This window comes from Barbus barbus (genome assembly GCF_936440315.1).
Source record: "Barbus barbus genome assembly, chromosome: 18".
NCBI classification, from domain to species: Eukaryota; Metazoa; Chordata; class Actinopteri; order Cypriniformes; family Cyprinidae; genus Barbus; species Barbus barbus.
Genome location: NC_136746.1, coordinates 25,416,928 through 25,439,131, shown reverse-complemented (window position 1 = coordinate 25,439,131; position 22,204 = coordinate 25,416,928). Strand labels below are relative to the sequence as shown.

Here is a 22,204-nt window from a genome sequence, read left to right as displayed (position 1 = left end):
TTAAATGTAGACTGTTATGGTGGTAGAAAAATGTATAACTGCAAGTAGAGAAGAGGCAGTCTTGTTTAAACTGACAGAGAGATTTATAGGTTATCAGGTCAATATTTGCCTGTTTCAGTCTGCTTTATAGTGACTCATCAACAGGAGTTATAAATAGATGCTTCAGCCTCAAGGTAGTTTGTTTTTTGTTCTTGAATGTGCTGTTGTGTTCTATTATTCCAATCAAGGCTTTATTATTTCAACAAAATGTGTATAGCGGGAGATGATATTCATTTTCAGAAGCTTTTGTTGTCTTTTTAAATGAAGTTTTAAAATATAATGTTTAATATGTCAGGTGTATCTTTGATAAGGCATTTTCACATTTTGATTTAGTTCTTTATTAAATAAAGAAATGCTGGTTGTATGTTTCTTTGAATAACATTCCTTCTATGTATTCTTTAATCTCTGTTGATGTTACAGTACAGGAAAGCACAAAGAAGACTTCAACTAATTCTTAAATGCACTGTACACAGTGAATCAAAGCAAAGCATAATAAATAACCTAATTATAATAATACAAGAATGCAAAGCCCTTCAGCACAGTTTTGTGTGAAATGCCAAATAGCAAAAGTTATTGAAATGTGCCAGCAAGGCTATGGTTGTGATTTCATACTTTCAGAACATTTATATGCATGGAATCAGAGCTGTTGAGAAGCTCTGCATCAGAGCTCTGCATGGATAGGTCTACCTGAAAGTCATTTGCAAACAAGTGCAGCACAACCAAAGACTGATGCAACCTTCCATTTCCAGTGTGACAGGCAGGAAATTATATCCTATCAGCTGTGAAAATCTTCCATGATCTTTCAACCGATTCGTTCAAAACGCCAAATTCGTGAATTAAGCAATGGCTCCTTGAACCATGAATCTCTTTCATTTTGGAGCATTTTTATTCATTTTAGTAGCATTTATACCCCCAACTCCGTTACAATACACATACATTCATTTCTTAACATATGCACTCCTGTATCAGGAACTCAAGCTTCATAATCTGTATGTTTTTAATGACTATATCCAATCAGAATCATCATAAAGCAGTACCTCTGCTCCCTGTTTGAAGTGTCATGCAGAGGGGAACGAAAACACCCCCTGGAGACAGAACAGAGCTTCTTTTTTAATAGCGCTTCTCTTGCTCATCATTAAATGACTTCTCTCTCTCATTCTCCAGAGGTGCCCTGCCTGTCTCTGGGTCTGATGACATGAGGGGTGAATTTAAAGAGAAAGAAAACCAAGGCCAGCACCCCCGAGCCACACGGCCTTTTATCTTCCAGAGAGCCAGGGAGTTTTCAGCAGTTTAATTTAAGGCCTGAGTCTGCCAATCAGCATGCGTCTTGTGTCTCAGAGGACATGGATGGTTTGTGATGTAAGGTCAGTGTCTGAAGTCCAGAGCGTTAAAGGCCTTAACAGTAAAATCAATACCTATAAATTAATCCGCACAAAATGTCATTCAACCAGAGTTATGGATTTGATGCACTGACACCCTATTGTTCCTCATATGAAAGATAAAAAGCTCATTGAATCTGTATTTAGAGATTTAGATTTATATTCAGCTCACATGCATGAAAGGTATACTTTATTCGTAACTGAGCCCCTTGACCTTGCTAGTGCCATTGAGGTAGGACCTCACAATATTTCACAATATGTTGTAATTAGACTGCAGACACACATTCATTAACTTTGGATTTTGCACAGTGCCTCTGATGATGTATTGTTTTGCACTTTAACAACTGCAGTAAAGCATGTTGCTGCACACATCAGCTGATTATCATCATTCAGTGGGACAGCTAAAAAGAATGATGAGCATAAACTTCATTAGTAACATGAACAAACATCATTTGATAATGCTTTAGGGTGTTATTAGTATTAGTTATTATTATTAAAAAATAGACATCCCAGATTAGAGATATTGTCATAAATTTCATATTTGAATGTACATGAAGTATACTTACCTGTTGTGCATTATATAGTGCCCAATTTAGATGAATTCTGATGAAGACTGGGGCTAGTTATGTTATACTTCAGTCAGTATTTCTAAGGTTGTTTTTTTTTTCCAAGTAAGTTTTATAGACACATTAAACAGACTATTTTAGGCTTTTTAGCTAAAATTAAAACAGTTGTGAAACACAAAACAACTCAGGAAACAGCACAAAATGTAACATGCACAAATATCAAAGCATTATTTTTATAATAAAATCAGTAATTACAGTAAAGTAAGATTAAAAAATATAAAACATGTGACTTGTCCTGACCTTACATTTATGAAAAATAACCTTGTCCTCAGAACTCAGATCAAAGTTTTTATGTTAAGAAAAATCACTAAAATTAAAAAAGAAATTCAATATACAAAACCACTGCTAGAGAACAGAAACTTTAGTTTTTTTTTATCTGAAACTGGTCTCTCCTTCCACTAGAAGTATATGTCTTCTATAAACAAGGTGTTATTCCTTTCCATCTTCATTAAATGGCACAAAAATGACTCCTTTTTGTTAAATGTATTTTCAGAGTTTATGAAATCTGACCCGATTTCACACTGTTTCTTGCTCTTACCTTGACTTCTCACCTGAGTTCATTTGAAAGTGTCCAACACACATGTGGTTGCCATGGACACATGAATGCAGAGTCAGAAGAAGCATCACTTAAGAGAAGATAAGAAATTGGCCAATTGGTCATAGCTGATTTAGACTGTAGCATCTGTATTGATGTTGCTGTATCTGTATTCAGTCCGCAGATCAGGAACAATTGTGGAGAGCCACTTAACAAGGACAAAATGACCTGCTGGACCCCAAGAGGCAGTTCAAAGGGAAGTGAACATTAGGGACACTTTTGATCATCGCTTAAAAGAACATGAGGTAATTTGTTTCTCCTTCTCATGTCTTTTAATGGTAACTGTGTAGTTTTAATTTCTTCAAAAGCACCTTAAATCTTGGCATTAGCTCTATATTGGAGTTAGTAAACTCAGTCTAATAAGAAATGAAATATTAGTGAAATAACCTTTTTAGGAGCAGATGACAGAAAGCTTTAGTTCATTAACTTATTTGTGCCACAAGCTGGCGCTGGAGTTCAAAGAATAAATCACATCATTCACTCATGTTACTGACTATATAATTGTCTAGTTAGAACATATGTTTTTGTTATTGAACACAAATGTATGATTTAATATGTTTCAGTATTAAATGCAACTAAGGGGTATAAACAAATCTTTTGACAGAGTAACCATTTAAGGGTTATTTTGATGTTGTGTTAACATATATGCAGTTTAATATGCAGAGGAAGGCATTTGTTGGCTGATTCACCCGAAGACGGAAAGTGGTCAGGAAATCTGAAAATCATTTTAGAGTTGACACTTTTTGTGAGCGGTCATCGCAGAACTTCTTGCTGCAGTGGTATAAGTGGAGGTCGGCTAGGAGAATGTTTTTGTAAAGTTCCAAATGGCTTTGAGAACTGTGATGATTATATTGTTATATTGTGTTCTTTTCTGGCAGCAGGTTAAACTGCTTTAATAGGAATTAAGTCATTGGCAAAAACCTTTTAAACATGATCATTCTGGGGCTTAAAGGGATCATTTAGCATGCAAGGTGCAATCTTTTTGTTTGTTTATTTATTTATTTTTTACCCCATCCAGTATTACGATATGTGCTAAACCTCTTTCGGTTCTCACACTACAGGATGCAACAGAAAAAAAATCTTATATTAACTTTTGTCATGGAATATGCATGAAGATTAATCAAATTTATCTTTAGTTGCCAACCCTTCTGCTTACATTCAAGTTTCAAATGTCTGAAAGTAACAACTAAAACCAATTTTCAGATAAATATGAACCTTTTACTAAAAAAACATATTATGTATATTAGGCCTATCTGAAATTACAACTAGTTAGAAATGAGTTAAGTAGACTACAGCCCCCACTGTTCAACACAGCATTAAAAAACTCCCTATGTAATGTAATATTAACATAAAATAATATATAAATGTGTGTGTGTGTGTGTGTGTGTATATATATATATATATATATATATATATATATATATATATACTGTATATATATATATGTATGTATAGAGAGAGAGTGACTTTTCTGTGTTGATATATGTAAATTAATTAACCACAGTTGATTTTGCGATTCCAGAAGTTTCAAAAACTATGTTCTTCAGAAAAAAAAAGTATTGAGGGGGAAAAATAAATATTAATTCACTTTATCTTGATTGTATGTTTTTTTTTTTAGCATTTTATTAAAATTAGATTGTTTTAATATATGAATATTAATTATATAAATGTATGCTATTGCAGTTGACATTATTTTAGATTTTTGCAAGTAATAAGAATTATTTTGATATATTTATTTTATTATAAATTTCATTCAATTTCACTGTGGATTTCACAAATTTTACAGTATTAAAAATGGCAATGCTACATTTTCAAAATTTTTGTGTCTCAATATGGGGATGATTCTGTATGAACATATTTTTCCCATGTCCCTGGATCTTTACAGTATATATGTATGTATGTATGTATGTATGTATATATGTATGTATGTATATATATATATATATATATATATATATATATATATATATATATATAAATTATAATTATATATATAATTAAGATATATAAATTATATTATAATAAGTTTGTAGTATATTTAGTATTTTAATATGTTAATATTGTAATCCGAGTTTTCTATTTTCTATCATTTTATTACCATATACTATTCCCACTCTTCATAAATGTTCAGCTAAACAGTCTAAACACTCTGTTCAACTCTATTCTAATGTATTTCATCTCTTTTCCCCTCAGTCAGTCTGGTTTTTCTTCAAATTGCACTCTCATTTAAAGTTTTTCTGTGGTTCAGTTTGTGCCTCCCGGGAAAAGCACAAAAGGTGTTTGTAAAATTGTCCATGTCTGTGGGATTGGTTCCATTTTCCCTGGAGGCTTCAGGCTTTTTTTTTTCTGTTTCCGTGCAGCCGTCGGGCTCTCAAACAGGAGCGATTGTTTCTCTTTCTGCCTCAGCATTAATTTAACCGTGTTGTGTTCTCTCACAGCTAATTAAAATTCTTCCTGGCTTCTGTGGGTCTGATCTAGCTTACATTATGCTGTGGGGTATAGCTGACAGGTCTGAACAGGGCGACCTGGACCTGGACAGATACAGGACAGCCACTGCCGTCTAATGATCTGCTGGCATGCAATGTGGTCACTAACTAGGCTAAATTAGCAGGTTGCATGCAAAAAGTGTTGAGTTTGAGCCAAATCGAGGCATATTGTTTTTTTTCCCTCTTGCTTTTCAAACACTTTCTTTCCCCTGGGAGGCACAGAATCAGATTATCTCATTAGTCTAAACAAAACATTTCAGAGAATGTCAAAATCTTTGGCTAGAAGTTTCAATATGTGCCATGCAGTGTTTCAAATGTATAAACCAAATGAACTTGTGACCATCTGAAAGTGGTCACATCCAGCTTTACTTTATAGTGATAATGTTATATATTCTTTATGTGTGCTTTTATATATTGATATAGCATTAGAAAACAGAATACCAAATATCAAGTGGCGTTTGCAAAAATATTTTTGCTTTAAACCATTTCTGAATTTTGACCTTACTTTTATAAGGTTCAAAACAGTGAGCGAAGTGTGTTCAAAAACAGACCAGTTCAAATATACTTTTCAAATTCAATTTTATTCAAAATAAAAAGAATATCATTTCTTTTTTGCAGTCAGATGGTGCAGTTATGTGTTTTCCATCTTAAAGCTGCATGCCTACCTGAAAGTGACCTCTGAAGGTTAGCATTTATTGTCAAAGAGGGTCCAAGGTCAGAGTTCAACTGACAAAGTGTGACTTGCTCAAAAGACATTCCACTGAAAGGTCAGTCACTGACAAAAGGTCATGGTCTTCCCTGAAATAAATTATTAAATGATTGCACTGTGTGAATGCTTTTTATCTGGCCGAGAATTTATGTACATTTAAACATTCTATTTGTTAAATAGATATTCTGAAAATTAAAAAGAAATGTTAATTTTCAGTCAATTGTTAAAAACATTAAAAATGTCCAAAACAGTTGACTAGGCATATAGTTTTAACTTACTGACTCAATCAATCAATCAATCAATCAATCAATCAAAATAAATAAATATCAGGGTCTTCAAAGTTTTAGTAAGTATATAGTAATTATAATATAAATACATCTGAAAAGAATTGCAATAATAAATACATCTGAAAATATTGGATTTCAAGTAATTATGTTCATACTGTTAAAGAAACAAACGTGTATTGAATATAAAATGACTACATTACATAATATACAGGTATCATTTTAATACAAGATATTTCCAGTGGGATTGACTTTTACTTTTTACTTCTAATTACAATATAAAAAGACTTAAAGTTTGCTACTGTTTAATTCTAATGCTGGTGTAATACTATATATATCCCATAGAGGGCTCATGTGTTCAAATATTAAAAGTTTGGATCTTCAACCATCTTGTAAAACAGATCCTTATTCTCAGTAGCATTTTGATTCATATTGCAAATTACACGCAAAATATGAAAAATGAAAATTATATTACCAAATGCTTGTACCTCCTTAAGCATGAAGGAGAAAAATATTTCTGAACATAAAATGCAGGTATAATACTTTTAGACAAACTCTTTCCGCATAATATTGTCTTCTCTGAATGATTTCGTCTTGTGTTCTGAAGGTGCGTTTGAGGAAGGAGTTCTGCCTTAAATGGGTGTATTTCGTTGTGTAGGTCATGGCCTCAGCTCAGGATTATTAAAAGGGCTGAAACTCTTCTAAACAAAACATAAAGAGACATACTGGCAGCCAATCCAAAATGTGACTGTATAACAAACCATTTACAGCTTATTAAACTGGAGAGAGGAACACTGAGAGAGAATGCATCAGTTATAATGGAGACGAGAAAACATTCCTGCACAGAAGAATCAGTGGGGGGTTCAGGCTCAAGTGTCGTCTGGTCTGTTTCATGCTGTCGGATGTGCCTCTAATTCAGCCTGTAGGCCTGTGACCTTTGACCTATCCTCAAAACCGTTGCCATGTGACAGAGATACAGACCTTGATTCCAAGGAAACAGTCAACAAACAACAGTAAATGTTTAAAATGATTTTTTTTTATATGTTCCGCACATCATTCACACTCCACTTCTATGTTTTTTTTTAACAGTGTGGAATTTTTCAGGAATCATTCAAGTCTCTATAATAATAAATTGTAAAATTGTAAATGTTTTTTCAGTGTATGTTTACCAAAGCTGCATTTATTTAATATAAAATACAGTAAAAACTGTAAAACTGTGACATATTATTACAGTTTTTCTATTTGAATATATTTTAAATTAAACATATTCCAGTGACAGAAAGCTGAATTTTCATCATCATTACTGCAGTCTTCAGTGTCACATGATCCTTCAGAAATACTTGCTATTACTATGAATGCTAAAAACAGTTATTTTTGTGGAAAGCATGAGTAGAAAGTCCAAAAGAACAGCTTTTATTTGAAATAGAAATCTTTTGTAACGTTATAAACTGACTTGCCTTAAAGTGAGTTTGGATGTAGTTATTTAGCCGAACTATTAATTCCAGTCTTCTCTCTCCATCATAACAAAACATAGCCAGCATGTCCTTCCTGTAACCGGAACATAATCCAGACATCGACTAACACCATTCCAAACCTTTCCCTGTTTTTAAAATGCATCTCATTTGTTGCTATGGAAAGGAAATTACATTCATTCTTTCAAATATGGCCCTGTTTCAAAACACTTCCTGTCGGTGTAAAAGAGCCAACAGTACATTCTGTCTTTTTATTTGCTTCCACACCAGGAGCAGAGAAATGTTATATGAGAGGTTCCCCTGTGTAACACCTTCATGTCAGAGACACTGGTGCCAGTGCTGCTCTGGACCAGGTGGAAAATCCTTCTGTTTGAATTATGCTTGCTTTGGCACCTCCGTATCATGAACCAAAGTATATTCATCAAAAGTCTGACAGTCTCACGTTATTCCAGGAAATAGAGGTTTGCTGCGTTTGTGCTTCACACAGTGTAGTGTTTGGCACGATCACGAATTGGAAACCCTCAGTCGATAATTTAGAAAGTGTTCGAAAAGTAAAACTTGACTTCAAAATTCTATAAATTAATAAAAAATATGTATCACTGTTTTCAAAAAATATTAAGCAACACAACTGTTTTGAAGAAATACGTCTTGAGCAGCAAATCAGCATATTAGAATGATTTCTGAAGGATCATGTTACTCTGAAGACTGGAGGAATTATGCTGCAAATTAAGCTTTGCATCACAGGAATAAAATACATTTGAAAATATATGCAATTAGACAACAGCTCTTAATAGTTCACGATACTACTGTTTTTACTGTATTTTTGAAAAAATAAATTCAGCTATGGTGAGCATATATATATATATATATATCCAATAACAGAAGACCTACTACGACATAACAGTTATGGAGGAAAATGATCTTTCTGAGATGCTTTTCATTATCTGCTGGTGTATTTGCTTGGATTAAACTCTCTGAGGTGTGTGTGACGTCCAAAAGAAAATAAGCCAGTCCCTCACTGCCATGTTTCCTTCATTAGTTCAGCCTGAGTGAGACTCAAACAGCAGAACTGAGTGATAGTGAGACATTTTACAGAGATGCGAGAAATGTGAGAACATTTTGTAATGCTTACTTTTGAGGTATAATATTTTGTGTACAGTTTGTAGAATTACTAAAATGAGGACTCGAGCTTATGACATTTTCACCTTCTCACATTTAACCTTAAAACTGTGGGGCGTATGACCATTATGGCTGTCTGAAGTCTTTTTGTCTTGTTTTCTGCCTCTCTTCAAAGTAGAATAGAAATCAATAGAAGGAAGCTAGAGGCACAAGAAACCATTTTTTGCATGACCTTTCTTGATATTAAAGTTATGCAACAGGACACAATGTATCCCGGCTCTCCCACTGAGATGTGTGTCAGTTTACATTGATTCCAGTTACATAAGTGAATGCTTACTTTGAAATTCTACACTGAAAATTACGGTGTTTTAAAGTATAAACATCTTTGTATGTGCCAAAAAAGTATGATGTCACCTTTACATTTAGATAAGTATATGATGAATTGTATACTGAGCAACTGCTACACCCTAAGTAGAAACGTCATGATAACGTGCTGTTTGACTGAGTGCTTGTAAATACAGTAATTTACCTAACGGCACATCACAGGTTCCAGAGTTGTGTTTACCTTGGGTAAAAATATTTCCACTCCAAGGTGGATGACTTCAACTCTTAATGTTTTTGCCTAAGGCATGAGCTTTACAGGTCTTTGCGGAAATTTCCAGTGGTTTCCAGTCCAGTCAGAGAAAATGTCTCTCTGTTTTAGAGATAAAATGTGCATTTCTGTCTAACGGTGGAGGTTGAATTGCATACAGAGATAAATTACTGCTTGAAAGTTTGGAATAATTATGATGCTTTATGTCTTCAGTGTCACACGATCCTTCAGGAATCATTCTAATATGCTGATTTGCTGCTCAAGAAACATTTCTTCTTATTATCAATGTTGAAAACAGTTCAACATTGATAACAAGAGTTGACATGAACAGCATTAATTTGAAATAGAAATCTTTTGTAACAAATATCTTTACTGTCACATTTTATCAATTTAATGCATCCTTGCTGAATAAAAGTATTAGTTTTTTTTATATCTCACTTACCCACAACATATGATAATAATAAGAGATATTTCTTCAGCAGCAAATCAGCATATTAGCTTTGCATCACAGGAATAAATACATTTTAAAATATATTCAAAAAGAAAACAGTTATTTAAAATTGAATTTTGATCAAATGCAACCTTAGTGAGTGTACGAGACGTCTTAAAGGGATAGTTCACCCAAAAATGTAAATTCTGTCATTAATTACTCACCATCAGGTCATTCCATACCTGTAAGACAGATATTTTTGATGGCATCTGAGAGCTCTCTGGCCCTCCCAAAGACAGCAAGGATCCTTACACTATCAATGTCCAGAAACATAGCAAGGACATCGGTAAAATAATCCATATGATTATTACGAAGCTACAGCGCTATAGGGTGATGCGAAGGAGATGAATTGTTGAATAAAGTCATTATTTTTGTTTTCTTTGCGCACAAAAAGTATTCTCGTCGTCTCATAAAACCCCTGATATCACATGGATTATTTTATTAATGTCCTTGCTATGTTTCTGGACGTTGATCGTGTTAGGATCCTTGCTGTCTTTGGTAGGGTCAAAGAGCGCTCACGGGATGCATCAAAAATTTATTTGCGTTCCGAACATGAACGGAGGTCTTATGGGTTTGGAACGACATGAGGGTAATTAATGACATAATTGTCATTTCTTGGTGAATTAACCCTTTAAGAAAACATGAAAAACTCTTAATGATTCCAAACTTTTGACCAGTAGTAGTGTATCACCTCAGCGCGTATAACCAATGAAACATAATCAACCAACCAACAAGTTAGCACAAGTAACACAGGGATGCAGCATGAACGAAGACGCTGATGAATTCAGTGATTGGGGGGCTGGACTATGTTTTTTTAACCAATGACAAACAGTGGAAGTGTTCAGGAAACCTGTTTGAAAACAGTCAGTGGTTGATTTTATAATAATTTTATTTGGCAGAAATAGAAAGAGTAGTAGTATGCTTCACCTTTAGTGTGCATTCAGTCAAAGAGCAGAGAATGAGTAAAACTTTCTTAAGGACAGTTGCTCAATATCTGTGGACTTCTGCAGAAGCAGATTCCATGGAAAGTTTGAAACCTGAATGAAAAAGCATAATTTTTAAGGACAAAGCTGAATTATGTTGCAGCTGTCTGGCACTTAGACTCAGACTCTTCAGTATTGCTGCAAACAAATCTCTGCGTCGCCAAGACACTGCAGCAGTCAGATCTCCTTGTCCAGGACAAAGTTTGTCTTCAGGCTGTTAGCTTTTACGACCATATCGAGCATGACCCTCTGCCTGAGTCCAATGGCTTTATTTATGGCCGTGGTCTTTGTTTTTTCATAGGAATGCTGAGAATGCTACAGGCTGCTCTCTCTCTGTCCCAACAAGACACAAACTAATAGTACTGGCATCTCCTTTTAGACACAATCTCACCCACATCCACTCCTCTACAGGACACAATCTGAAGAATGCAAGATGCTAACAAGACAAGTCAATTTCTCTTTGTTTTTCCTCCATCTCTCTCATTTTTTGATGTCCACCTACTGTTACATACTCAACTCATCTGGTACAGTTTCTGACTGGTTTTATAATTTAACAATGAACCTATACACATCAAACATCATAAAGGGATCACTCAGTATGGTAAATCGGGGCAATTTGTGACATTTTTTACTCCAGTGAATATTTCTCTTGATAGGTTTATTGCTGAAAGTCAGTTTCTGTGCTATATATCTTCAATTAACACATGCTAGCCTTTTGTGACAACATGCCTCAATGGTATGTCGTATTCTCTTGCTGTGTGGGGCAAGTTGTCACAATGGGAACTTGCCATTAAATAACCTGTTATAGGCTTTACAGAAAGATTTAAACAGTAAAAAAATTATAAACCACAAAATAATATACAAAAAAACCCAAAAAAAAACACTGATATTTTTAAACTTTCGACTTTCAATTCAGGGTATACTCTTTGTGACAACTAGCTTCTTTGTCCCAATTCTGAAATAACAAAAAAGAAAAACCAATCAAACAAAATAATAAACTAAATAAGACAGTTGTTCATTTATTTATTTATTTCATATTTAGCTTCACAACGTAAAAACATATATGCTGTATATATATGCCTTTAAGATTTGGTAGTGTGGTTAATGAAACTGTCAGTATAAATATATCGGTGCGTGAAGGACGTTGTGATGGAACATCATATATGTTTGCAGAAATGTACATGTTATCACAGACTTTTGTATGATGTTGTGGACTGACAACAGTACACAGAAAAAGCCTCATTTGATCTGCATGTACAACAACATAAATCTATGCATGCTTAAATTTAACTTAAAAGGCACAGCGGCTGTGTGTCAATCCCATTATTTTTGCAAAACAAGGTGTGCAAGACACTCCGAAGCTAAAGACCAAAAACTTACTCTGGGAAAGAAAGCTCAGCCTCTTCAGATCAGTATTGCCATGTCATGTTTATGGGCTCAAGACAAATAGATTCCCTTTTAGTTCTCAATAAAAATCACTTTCTAAGACACTGGCTTATTCATGATATTGAGTACATCATCCAAAATGGATGGGCCCAAGTCAAGTTCGAGAGCAAAAAGGGATCCTGTGATTTGAGTGAGTGACTCCTGTGAGTGGCTTTTGCTTTTGGAGATTTCAAAGTCTGAATCGCATAGACGACCCTCTTCAACACCGCTATCTCTATCCGCCCAGTCGCCCTTGATGCCGAACATCTGTTCATACTCAAAGACCGAATCGTCATTGTTACCATTGCTAAAGTTCCCATTGGCATCAGCGTTCCCGTTAACAAAGACGGACAAAAATGTTTCAAGCTCATTTTCACTGCTGTGTATCTTCTTCTTTACAAGTGATTTCTCAGACATCTCAGTACAGTCGATTGAAGGTTCTTCCTCCTCTGGGACAGGGCTGGGGTCGCTCCTGAAGGCACTGATGGACTGAAGTAGGGTCTCCATCTGCAGGATTTCCAGATCTTCATAACCGGTTGGAGGAGTAGATGGCTCAGACAGGCGATCCTGGGTCATGGGAAAGACGGTGGTGGAAATCAAAGGTAGAGTCAGTGCTTGGCTGCCCCCGATGGTTGGGAGCGAGATTGCGTTCTTCAGGACCGGTGATGGAGTTTCAACGCAAGATGCATCGGAGGCGCTATTAGCTCTCGTGAACTCCCCATGGATGCCATATTGAGGTCGAATGCGACCACCTTTCCCTGGTAGAAGCTCAAAATTTCCTTGCAAGAACGACATGTCACCGAAAGCGTCGCACTCGCCTCCCTTTCCGATGTGGATAGTGTGTCGAAAGTCCCCGAGAGGTGGGCTGATCATATCCGGGGATAAAATATCCCTCAGACGGCATTTCTTTCCCTTCTTACTGTAGTTGGATTTCAGGTAGATGGGCGTTTTGGCAGGCATCCCTGCTATAGAGTCCAGCAGTAATGGAGGGGAACGGGGAACGCTCTGGAAGTTCAGATCTCCTCGGTTGTGCGATAAACTTGCTGGAGTCTTGAAAAGGAAAAGTGCAGAGGTTACATTCTCAGATAGCAGCTGTTTTAAATGGGTCCTCAATCTTCACTGAAGATAATCCAGCTTGAATGTTTGGATTAATGTCCTTTACCTGGATAGATGGAGAAATAATTTAGTTTTCTTTGTACTCAGCATCAAAAACCTTTGTTGTGTTCATAAATCCAATACTGAAATTCTTTTAAATGTTAAAGTAAATGTTACATGTATCTTAAGCACGTACAAAGAGAGATCAAAGAAAATGTTTATCACTGACTGAAACGTCTTTTGGAGATACTACAGACAGATGATATATAGATATATACAGTAGGGATTTTGAAAAAAAGCTAACTCAAGTTAATACAATAACAATGCTTTTTTTTGTAAATCAAGAATAATGACAACATCTGTTGTTGTTACTTATTTCAAAATGACCGTATGTTTACATTTTACATTTACATTATTATTAATTAACACCACATGAGTCGAGAAGCTTTAAAGATAAAGAAAGGATTTTTAGAGTGGCTTTAGAGAGAGGAGGGCAGGAATAGACAGATAGGAGAGAGAGAAGGGTAACCACAGATCATAAGAGGGAGAGAGACTTCTTGCCCATTTATGGACATATTTCCTTTTGAGAGGCCTTTAAACACTGACCCTCACTCACAGACTGCAAACAATCACTAAAGCAGCGACTGGGCCACGGCTAGCCAAATATGTACGACTGAAAAAACATCCACATTCCCTCGGCAGCAGAGCCCAACGTTCTCTCGCTCCTTTAAGACCCGCTGCACTAAACCGTTTGAGACCTTGAGCCATTTTCATTTCAAGAGAGAACCTTTTGTGAAAATATATTCTAAACTTACTTCAAACTTTTGGAATACTTGAGATTTTTCTTGTAATAAGTGCTGAAGTATCATGTGACGCTGAAGTATCATGTGACACTGAAGTATCATGTGACACTGAAGGCTGGAGTAATGAAAACAGTTATTTTAAATTGTGATAATATTTCACAATATTAGTATTTTTACTGTATTTAAAAAATGCAGCCTTGGTAACCATAAAAATTATCTTTTTTTATTATTCTATTTTTATTATTTTAAATGTTACATATATATTCATTTGAATATGATGTAAATATGCTAATCAATATATTACACAAATACAAATACAGTGTTACTCCCCATAACTAGTAACATGTAATTACATAATTTAATTACAAAATAAATGTAACTGTAATCTGTTACAGTTACTGAGAAAAAATGCGTAATTACCGTTACTTATGAAAATGTTAAGGATTACAAAGGGGGGTTCATCTAAATATTTCTTGTATTAATATTTACTATTTCTTATTATGACTTTACATCTGTATGTGGTTGCTGTGCTTTAAAATTTAATTATTGTAATCGTAATTCTGACAGTAATTAGTGTTGAGTACTACGGTAAGGTTAACGCTGCCTGATTTAAATGTTTGAAAATGATCACAAGTTGAAAACATTTCTTAGAAATTTAGAAAAGTAATCAAAGTGTAATAAAATAATCAGTTCTGTAATCTGTAACCTATTACATTTCTAAATTAACTTCTACTTCGGGGCTGTTAAATGCTTGAATCTGATTGGTTGACAAATGTTCCAAGGTATGTAATTATTTTGCAGGAAATGCATGGCTAAAGCATAGTTTCAGGCAGGTCTTGATAACATTACATGTCTGTATCACTTAAAGGGATATTCCACCCCAAAATTTAAATTTTGTCATTAATCACTTACCCCCATGTCGTTCCAAACCCGTAAAAGCTTTGTTCGTCTTTGGAACACAATTTAGGATATTTTGGATGAAAACCGGGAGGCTTGTGACTGTCCCATTGACTGCATAGTAAATTGCACTGTCAAGGTCCATAAAAGTATGAAAAGCATTGGCAGAATAGACGCAAACAGTTTACACTTTTGTGTGTCAGCCGCGCCACAGGGATGCGCTGTTTTCATTCAATTCAAAGCGTAAACAAGTGTAGAAGACGTACCCTTGTGGCACCGCTGACACACATGAGCGTAAGCTGCTTGCGTCCAGCGGATATTCTCCAAAATAGCGCTACGCTGAAGCAGAGGAGACGAATTGTTGAATAAAGTCGTTGTTTTGTTTTCTTTGCACAGGAAAAGTGTTCTCGCCGCTTCATTAAATTCAGATTGAACCACTGACGGCAGATGGACTATTCTGACGATGCTTTTCATACTTTTATGGACCTTGACAGTACAATTTACTATGCAGTCAATGGGACAGTCACAAGCCTCCCGGTTTTCGCCCCAAATATCTTAAATTTTGTTCCAAAGACGAACGAAGCTTTTACGGGTTTGGAACGACATGGGGGTATGTGATTAATGACAACATTTTCATTTTGGGGTGGAGTATCCTTTTAACCAAATGATTTCAGTTATTTCAAGGGTTCTAACAGTCAGCAACAGCAAAAGAACCAAACCCCACAAAGACACTGACCAAGCAAATGAATATAACATATAATACAAAATGACAAACTCTTTTGACAAACACATTTTTCCCACGAAATTACTTTATATTATCAATGGAAAGGACACTTTCTCCCACTACTACTGCACACACATACAGTATCGACACACACTTGTTGTCAGCGCTGCACTGTGAGTTTATCAATAAAATAGTTAAAACATTTCTCAATATGGAGGTGGCAACATTGCTGTTCTTGAAGCAGTTAAACTTACAATTTTGCTGTTAGTAGAGACACTGCTGCTGAACACTGTTAAGAGATGCACAGACTCGGGTAATGCACATGTGCTTCAATCACACAACTACAATTAAACTCTCTCTCCCTAATAACTGAATTATCATGGGCTCCACCTCCGTTATTAGCTCTATAATCATTTTGGAATTAGCAACAAAGGCTTGGGATGAGATGCGTAATACAATATTCTTACACACAAGAGCATTTTAAGGACAAAAACCTGACAAATATCTTCAAACACGTCTTCTGAACAATGTCTTGAGGTGGTAGTATAAGTGGAATAACTGAGGATGAACCGTTGAATTATTAGAAAAATAATGCACACCGAGGTGTACCTATACTGCAATATCAAACCAAGTAGCATCTGTGTCCAAATACGGTGTGAGGCCATTGAATGGTAAAATTCCATGGCATTGCCATCTGATTACATGGAGCCACCACAGTACTTAAAATGACAGTCTGAACGATGTCACAGCTCACTGATCCACATCCCCTGAAGATCCTGGTTAGAGACAGCCAGGGAGGACACTGTTTACAAAACACTAGAAATTCCATTTCCTAGGAATACACAACTCCCCTGTGGTAATGTCCTAACAAATCACACAGCTGATAAACAACAGAAGTACGATGAAAGTGAGCTGCAGTATGGTCCTTGACAATGATGTAGGCTAGTCTGGATGAATGGTATTTTTCTGGTCGTCTTACAGTCTTTGTGTTTTCTTATGCATGCGTCTTTTTGCACCAGCTCAGAGGTTGCCTTGTGAGTTCATAGGGCTTTAAAAGCATTTTTGGACACTGATTCAGGGAAACACAAATAAACCTCAGTGAACGGAAATCTATTTTTAAATGTGACAAGCATCATCGGGATGGCTGAAGAATGTGTGGCTGAATGAGTGTGTCAGTGATAGAGGAAAATATGTGTGTGTGTGTGTGTGTGTGGAGAAGGAATGCTGCATTGCTTCTGGTGTCAGAGCTGTGATTGTCCCCAAATATGCCTTCTCTGCGCTACTTTCTCTCTCTCTTTTTTGTAAAACCATATCCAGTAACCAGATCTCTGTACTTTATTCTTCAAATCAAACCAGTTTTATTATCGCTAACTAAATAATTTTTCAGTAATTAATAGATTTTTATTTTCTGTTTTCATGTTAATTTTGGTTTAAGTTTTAGTAATTGTGTTGTGTGTTTCTGTCATTATTAGTTTCAGCATTATTAGTTTTTTTTAAAGTGTATATCGTTTTTTTATTTTTTTATTTCAGTTTTAGTTGGAATGATTTTAGTGCATCAAGATATAGTAAATGAATAACTAGCTGACTTAAAATAATTTTATATTTATTGTTTTATATTTTATTTCAGATAGTTTATTTCAAGCAACAAATTATAATAATTATAATGTCTTATATTAATATTAAAATAACAATATAATATAATAACCCTGATTATAATAAAGAAATATAGCTAATAATAAGAGATAAATTCATAAGAAGTAAAAACTTAAACTAAATTTAAAATTTATACTTAAAAATTAAATACAATATATTAATAAATACTATCATAGTATATAAATAATATTAAATTAACACTGAACCCCCTTTGACTTTAATCTTAAAAAGTTTTGTTGCAGTTACATAACCAGCAGCATCTAGAAATGTGCTTGTTTGGTTACACTGATGAAAAAGTTCACATAAATCCTGCTGTCATGTCATGATCAAAGCAAGCAGGTGTGCGAAACCCTGGACCGGGTGAAATAAATCTCAAAGGAAGCCCAAGTAATACTTAGTGTAGGTTAAAGGGTTAGGGTTTAAGGTTAAAGCTATGGTTATTCTTCACCTAAAACCCCAGCAGGTGGGAGATGTTTTTGAATAAATTGTTCAATGCCATGACTTGTTGAACAATAACAAGCAATGCCATTCAATGCAACAGCCAGCCGCTGAGGTTTAGAAGTAGGGCAGCTGCCTCTCACACCCTCTTGATATGACTTTATCTCAGGGCCATATCCTGCCTTCATTTTAGATCTGGAATGAGTCCAGGGGCAAATGTTGCACTTCCAAGTGCCCTGACGCCCCTGCAGAACTTTAGATGGATCTGTCTGCCCCCTTTCCCTGGGGGACCGTATCATCACACACCCCTCAGAAGTGCATGTCAGCAGCCCGGCAGCGTGTCTCCCTTCTGGCAGACTGAATAAGCCGAAGCCTGAGCTCCATCCAGCAAAGAGACTAAATGCAAGTGAATTGAGACTAAGACAAAATGAGACAGAAAAAGGTAGATTAAATGGCGATTCCTAACAAAAATTTTAATTCTGTCACCCACCCTCGTGTCTTTCTTCTGCAAGACAGACACAAAAGATATTCTGAAGAATGTTGGAAGCTAAACAACATTGGACTCCATTAAATAACATTAAATCATACAGTTTTGGATAAACAAGGTGAGCAAATAATAGAATATTCATTTTTGGGTGGACTATCCCTTTAAGATTAAACTAAATGGAATTACTGAGACAGAATGAGACTGAATTAGAAAACAAAATGAGCCTGACATGTGCCAGAATGAGAAAAAAATAGACTCAATGTCATTGAATAAACCAGACTGAGACTGAAGTTGGCAGAATAAATGAGACATATTGAGACAGAATATGTAGAGTCCACTCGAAAATGAAAATTCTGTCATAATTGACTCATCTTCATATCATTTAAAACATGTATGCATTCCTTTCTTATGCAAAACACAAGATATTCTAGGAAGCAAATGACATTGAAGCGCATGGACTTCCATTTAATGGACATACAAAAAACCCCACTCAAAACACTTTTCTTAAAATATCTTATGTTCCACAGGAGAAAGTGACAGAATATTACTTTTTGGATGGAGTATCCCTTTATATCTGAACTAAACAGACTGAATGAGGAAAAAATAAGATTGAAAGTTGCTAAATGTGGGAGAAATGTGCGACTCAATAAGAAGAATATAGACTGAATCTCATTGAATAAGACAGAATAAATGAGACTGAATACAGAAGAAAGTAAGTCATACGGTTTTGGAATGACATGAAGGTGAGAGAATGGTGGAAGGTGAGAATTTTTTTGGTGGACTATCCCTTTAAGACTGAACTAGATGGAATTAATGAGATGGAATGGGACTGAATAAGAAAAAATAAGACAGAATGTCACTGAATGAGACGGAATGTTGTTGAACTCTGAACACTGAACTGGGCAGAATAAACGAGAATGAATATGACCAAATGTGATACAAGACCCAAGGCGCTGGAATGAGACTGAACAAGATGGAACAAGACAAAATGGCTAAATTAAAAGAAAGAACAATGAAGCAAAAAAAGAGTCCAAATGGGGTGAGAGGTGAGAGCAGGGGCAACAGCAGCCTAAAGACAGATATCATTGCTGCTGGCACTCAGGAAATAACTCACGTGTGAGTATGTGGGTCACATTATTATTAGAGCAAATGCGAGCAGTGATCTAAACAAGTGCAATGATGCCATTCCCACTGTACACAGAAATGTGTTAAGACTCTCTTCAGCCCCGCAACTGCGGCAATTTTGAATCTCCCTCTGACCTATTTTAGCGATAGCCTTTTTTGGCTGAAAACCCGACCACCTGGTCCTGTCTAAGAAGTTGCTGTTGCTGCTGATGCTGTATTTAAAGCACATCTGCATCATTTGGACGTTTTTGGCTGTTCTTTTTACAGGTGCAATATCCCAGAGCTTGCATGGCTAGATCATCTGGGTCGGACAAGCACTGCTCTCTTGGGTGGTTCGGGTTTCCTCCTCTCTTGGGTGTTTTAGGCCTAAGCTTTCAATCTTTTCAAATTCCTCCGACCACAAACGACCCTGTTGGACAATGTTCTAAATGATTAAAGACAAATACCACAGTCAGCCCAATTTGAGGTTTCCAGTGTGTTACATAAAGCAACCCTTAATTACACTCTGCTGCTGCTTTTGGAGGAACCAGGGTGGAGCGAGGTCTCTTTCGCCTCAATTTCATGCTTTTTACACCCTGCTATCCACCTCCAAGGTTTCTGTTCTCAAGCTGCTGTTGTCTTTGGCTTTCCTGCGTGCAAGAGTCGAGTTGACTTTCCAAGTTCTGTTGGACAGAGGAATGTATCTGAGGAATTTCAGAAGCTCTTTTCTGGTCAAGCAGTTGAGTATGTGCTTGAAGAACAGAGAGGAACCAGGTGTTAGGTTGCTTTGAGCTTGTTTTGTGGTGTGTGGGAATTTGCTCGACATGTTCTGCAGTACAAAATCTCACATGTTGTAATGACAGCCATGTGCATGAGTGGAAAGAGGTTTCACAAGCCTAACCAGCAAATAGCAGCCACATGGTTCATGAATACAACAGTTTTTCGATCTTATGTCATCTACAATCTTAAAAATTAAGGTTTCAAAAGGGGGATTTTGCAGCAATGCCTTAAAAATAAAGGGTCTTAATTGGCATTAATGGTTCCATGAAGAACATTCATGGAATGTTTCCATTGGACAGAAGGTCCAAAGGTTAAAAGGTTCTTCACACTAAGAACTGTTCACTGAAAGGTTCTTTGGGGACCCCAAAATGGTTCTTCAATGGCATCTCTGCAAAAAGCCCCTTTTGGAACTTTAATTTTTAAGAGTTTATAAAAAACCTTTTGTGGAATGGAAAGATTCCATTGATGTTAAAGGTTCTTCATGGAACTACAGTATAGATGCCAATAAAGAACCTTTATTTTAAGAGGTTGTACTCAAGAAACACCCTTAAGAATGTTAAAAATGTTAACAGAATGTTATCATGCACATATTCAGCCAAAAGTCACCAGTATCTAGTTTTACCTGCTCCTGTGTCTTTGCAGATGAATGTCCTTCTTTTCTTCACTCTGTGGTTGTCGTTCTGGAGGTGTCTTGACCCAAACTGTTAGTCAGCTTCTGGGTGGTGCAGCGTGTTGCCGTTTTAGTCTTCTCTCTCACTCTCTCTCTCTTTCTGCCCTTGAGGGTTTACTTCTCACAGGCAGGACGTCTGCTGGACATCTGTTTCAGAATTCCACCTCTGAAGCGTTGCGGCGTGTCTCCGCTTTGCTTTGCTCCTCCTTTCTCCTCCTGCAGCACCTGTCCCTGCCTGTCTGCAGACGGCGGCGTTGAAATCCAATTCTCTCGTCTTCTGCAATCCCGACCCGCCTGAGCTGCGACAGTATTTCCTGGAGAAACAGACAGCACTCGCTCAAGGGAGGAGGAAAATGAATGTGGAGTGTGGAGTCTCTCCTACTGTGCTCCCCAGCAGCTGAACGTCAAAGTCCTTCCCTTCTAAAACAGAGTGGAAGAAATACAAGTCCCTCTCTCACTCTCTCTGTTTGTCTTGTCACTCCCCACCTCCCTTCTCGCACTCTCTCTCACATGTTTTTTCCTTTCTATCACAGTTCTCACATTCATTTACCTTCTTTGGATCCCGTTCTACTCTGTCATTCTGCAATTTATATCTGCTGACTTCAGCATCTCCGCCTCATTTGTTGGCTCAGCGTTTACCAGACACCATTACAACATCTGAGAGGTGAAATGCAACCTTGCTAGAAAGAAAGAAAGACAGACAGACAGACAGATAGATAGATAGATAGATAGATAGATACATAGATAGATGAACATATAGAATGTTCTTGATTATTTATAGAGAAAAGCTGTTTCTCTTTGCAGCTGCACTGTAAACCTCTGTGGAGCTTCTCGTCACCCTCAACCTAAAATAGGTTTCCTTGGCAACATATAGTGCTCTGCAGTGAGCTCACGTTTGACAGGATTAGGAGGGGGTGCAGCGAGTCTGTCCTGCTCTTGTGTGGGTGTGTGTGTGCGAGAGAGAGAGAGAAATATTGGCATAAGCTCTGTTCCAAATGCTATATTTAGTGAGCTCCCTACCTGGACAGAAGAGACATTATATGCGTGAAGCTGTTCCTAACGAGATACCTTATTATGGGCAACTTATAAGGGAATATTGAATGAATGCTGTCTGGGGTCTGAGGTGATTTTGGGGCCCTTGAGATGTTTTGACATGCCCTGATATTTATGCTTATTTCAGCTACTTATAACATACTATTGACCAGCATGTATTTTTTTTGTATTCAGCACAAACTGTGCTACAATAATATGTGACCAAGATGGATGTACATGTTTGCATTTTTTAGAAAAAAAAAAATTATGCGTGGTCAGTAAGTTATTGGAAAAAAAAAAGTAGTTGAAATAAGGCCATAAA

At 36.3% G+C, this 22,204-nt stretch overlaps 2 protein-coding genes across 4 annotated transcripts in view; both read right to left on the bottom strand.

Annotated features, from left to right (window-relative positions):
• LOC306883822 (uncharacterized protein) overlaps positions 1–22,204 on the bottom strand; it is a gene marked incomplete at its 3' end in the record, with an annotated part of 468,688 nt that overhangs the window by 268,576 nt on the left and 177,908 nt on the right. The gene's annotated exons all lie outside the window — the stretch shown is intronic.
• cdc42ep3 (CDC42 effector protein (Rho GTPase binding) 3) lies at positions 10,671–21,692 on the bottom strand. Of its 3 annotated transcripts, XR_013785479.1 has the most exons (3): positions 20,803–21,264; positions 12,155–13,361; positions 10,671–11,729 (listed from the first exon to the last, which is right to left on the bottom strand). XR_013785479.1 is itself a non-coding variant. In XM_079440951.1 (2 exons), the coding sequence occupies exon 2, from the start codon at positions 13,157–13,159 to the stop codon at positions 12,257–12,259; it is 903 nt and encodes a 300-aa protein (XP_079297077.1). In that variant the 5' UTR covers positions 13,160–13,361; positions 20,803–21,692; the 3' UTR covers positions 11,770–12,256. The 3 variants fall into 3 exon arrangements, 2 of the variants coding, with proteins under 2 accessions (XP_079297077.1, XP_079297078.1); XM_079440951.1 differs by lacking the exon at positions 10,671–11,729 and having other exon boundaries at positions 11,770–13,361; positions 20,803–21,692; XM_079440952.1 differs by lacking the exons at positions 10,671–11,729; positions 20,803–21,264 and adding an exon at positions 17,820–17,864 and having other exon boundaries at positions 11,785–13,361.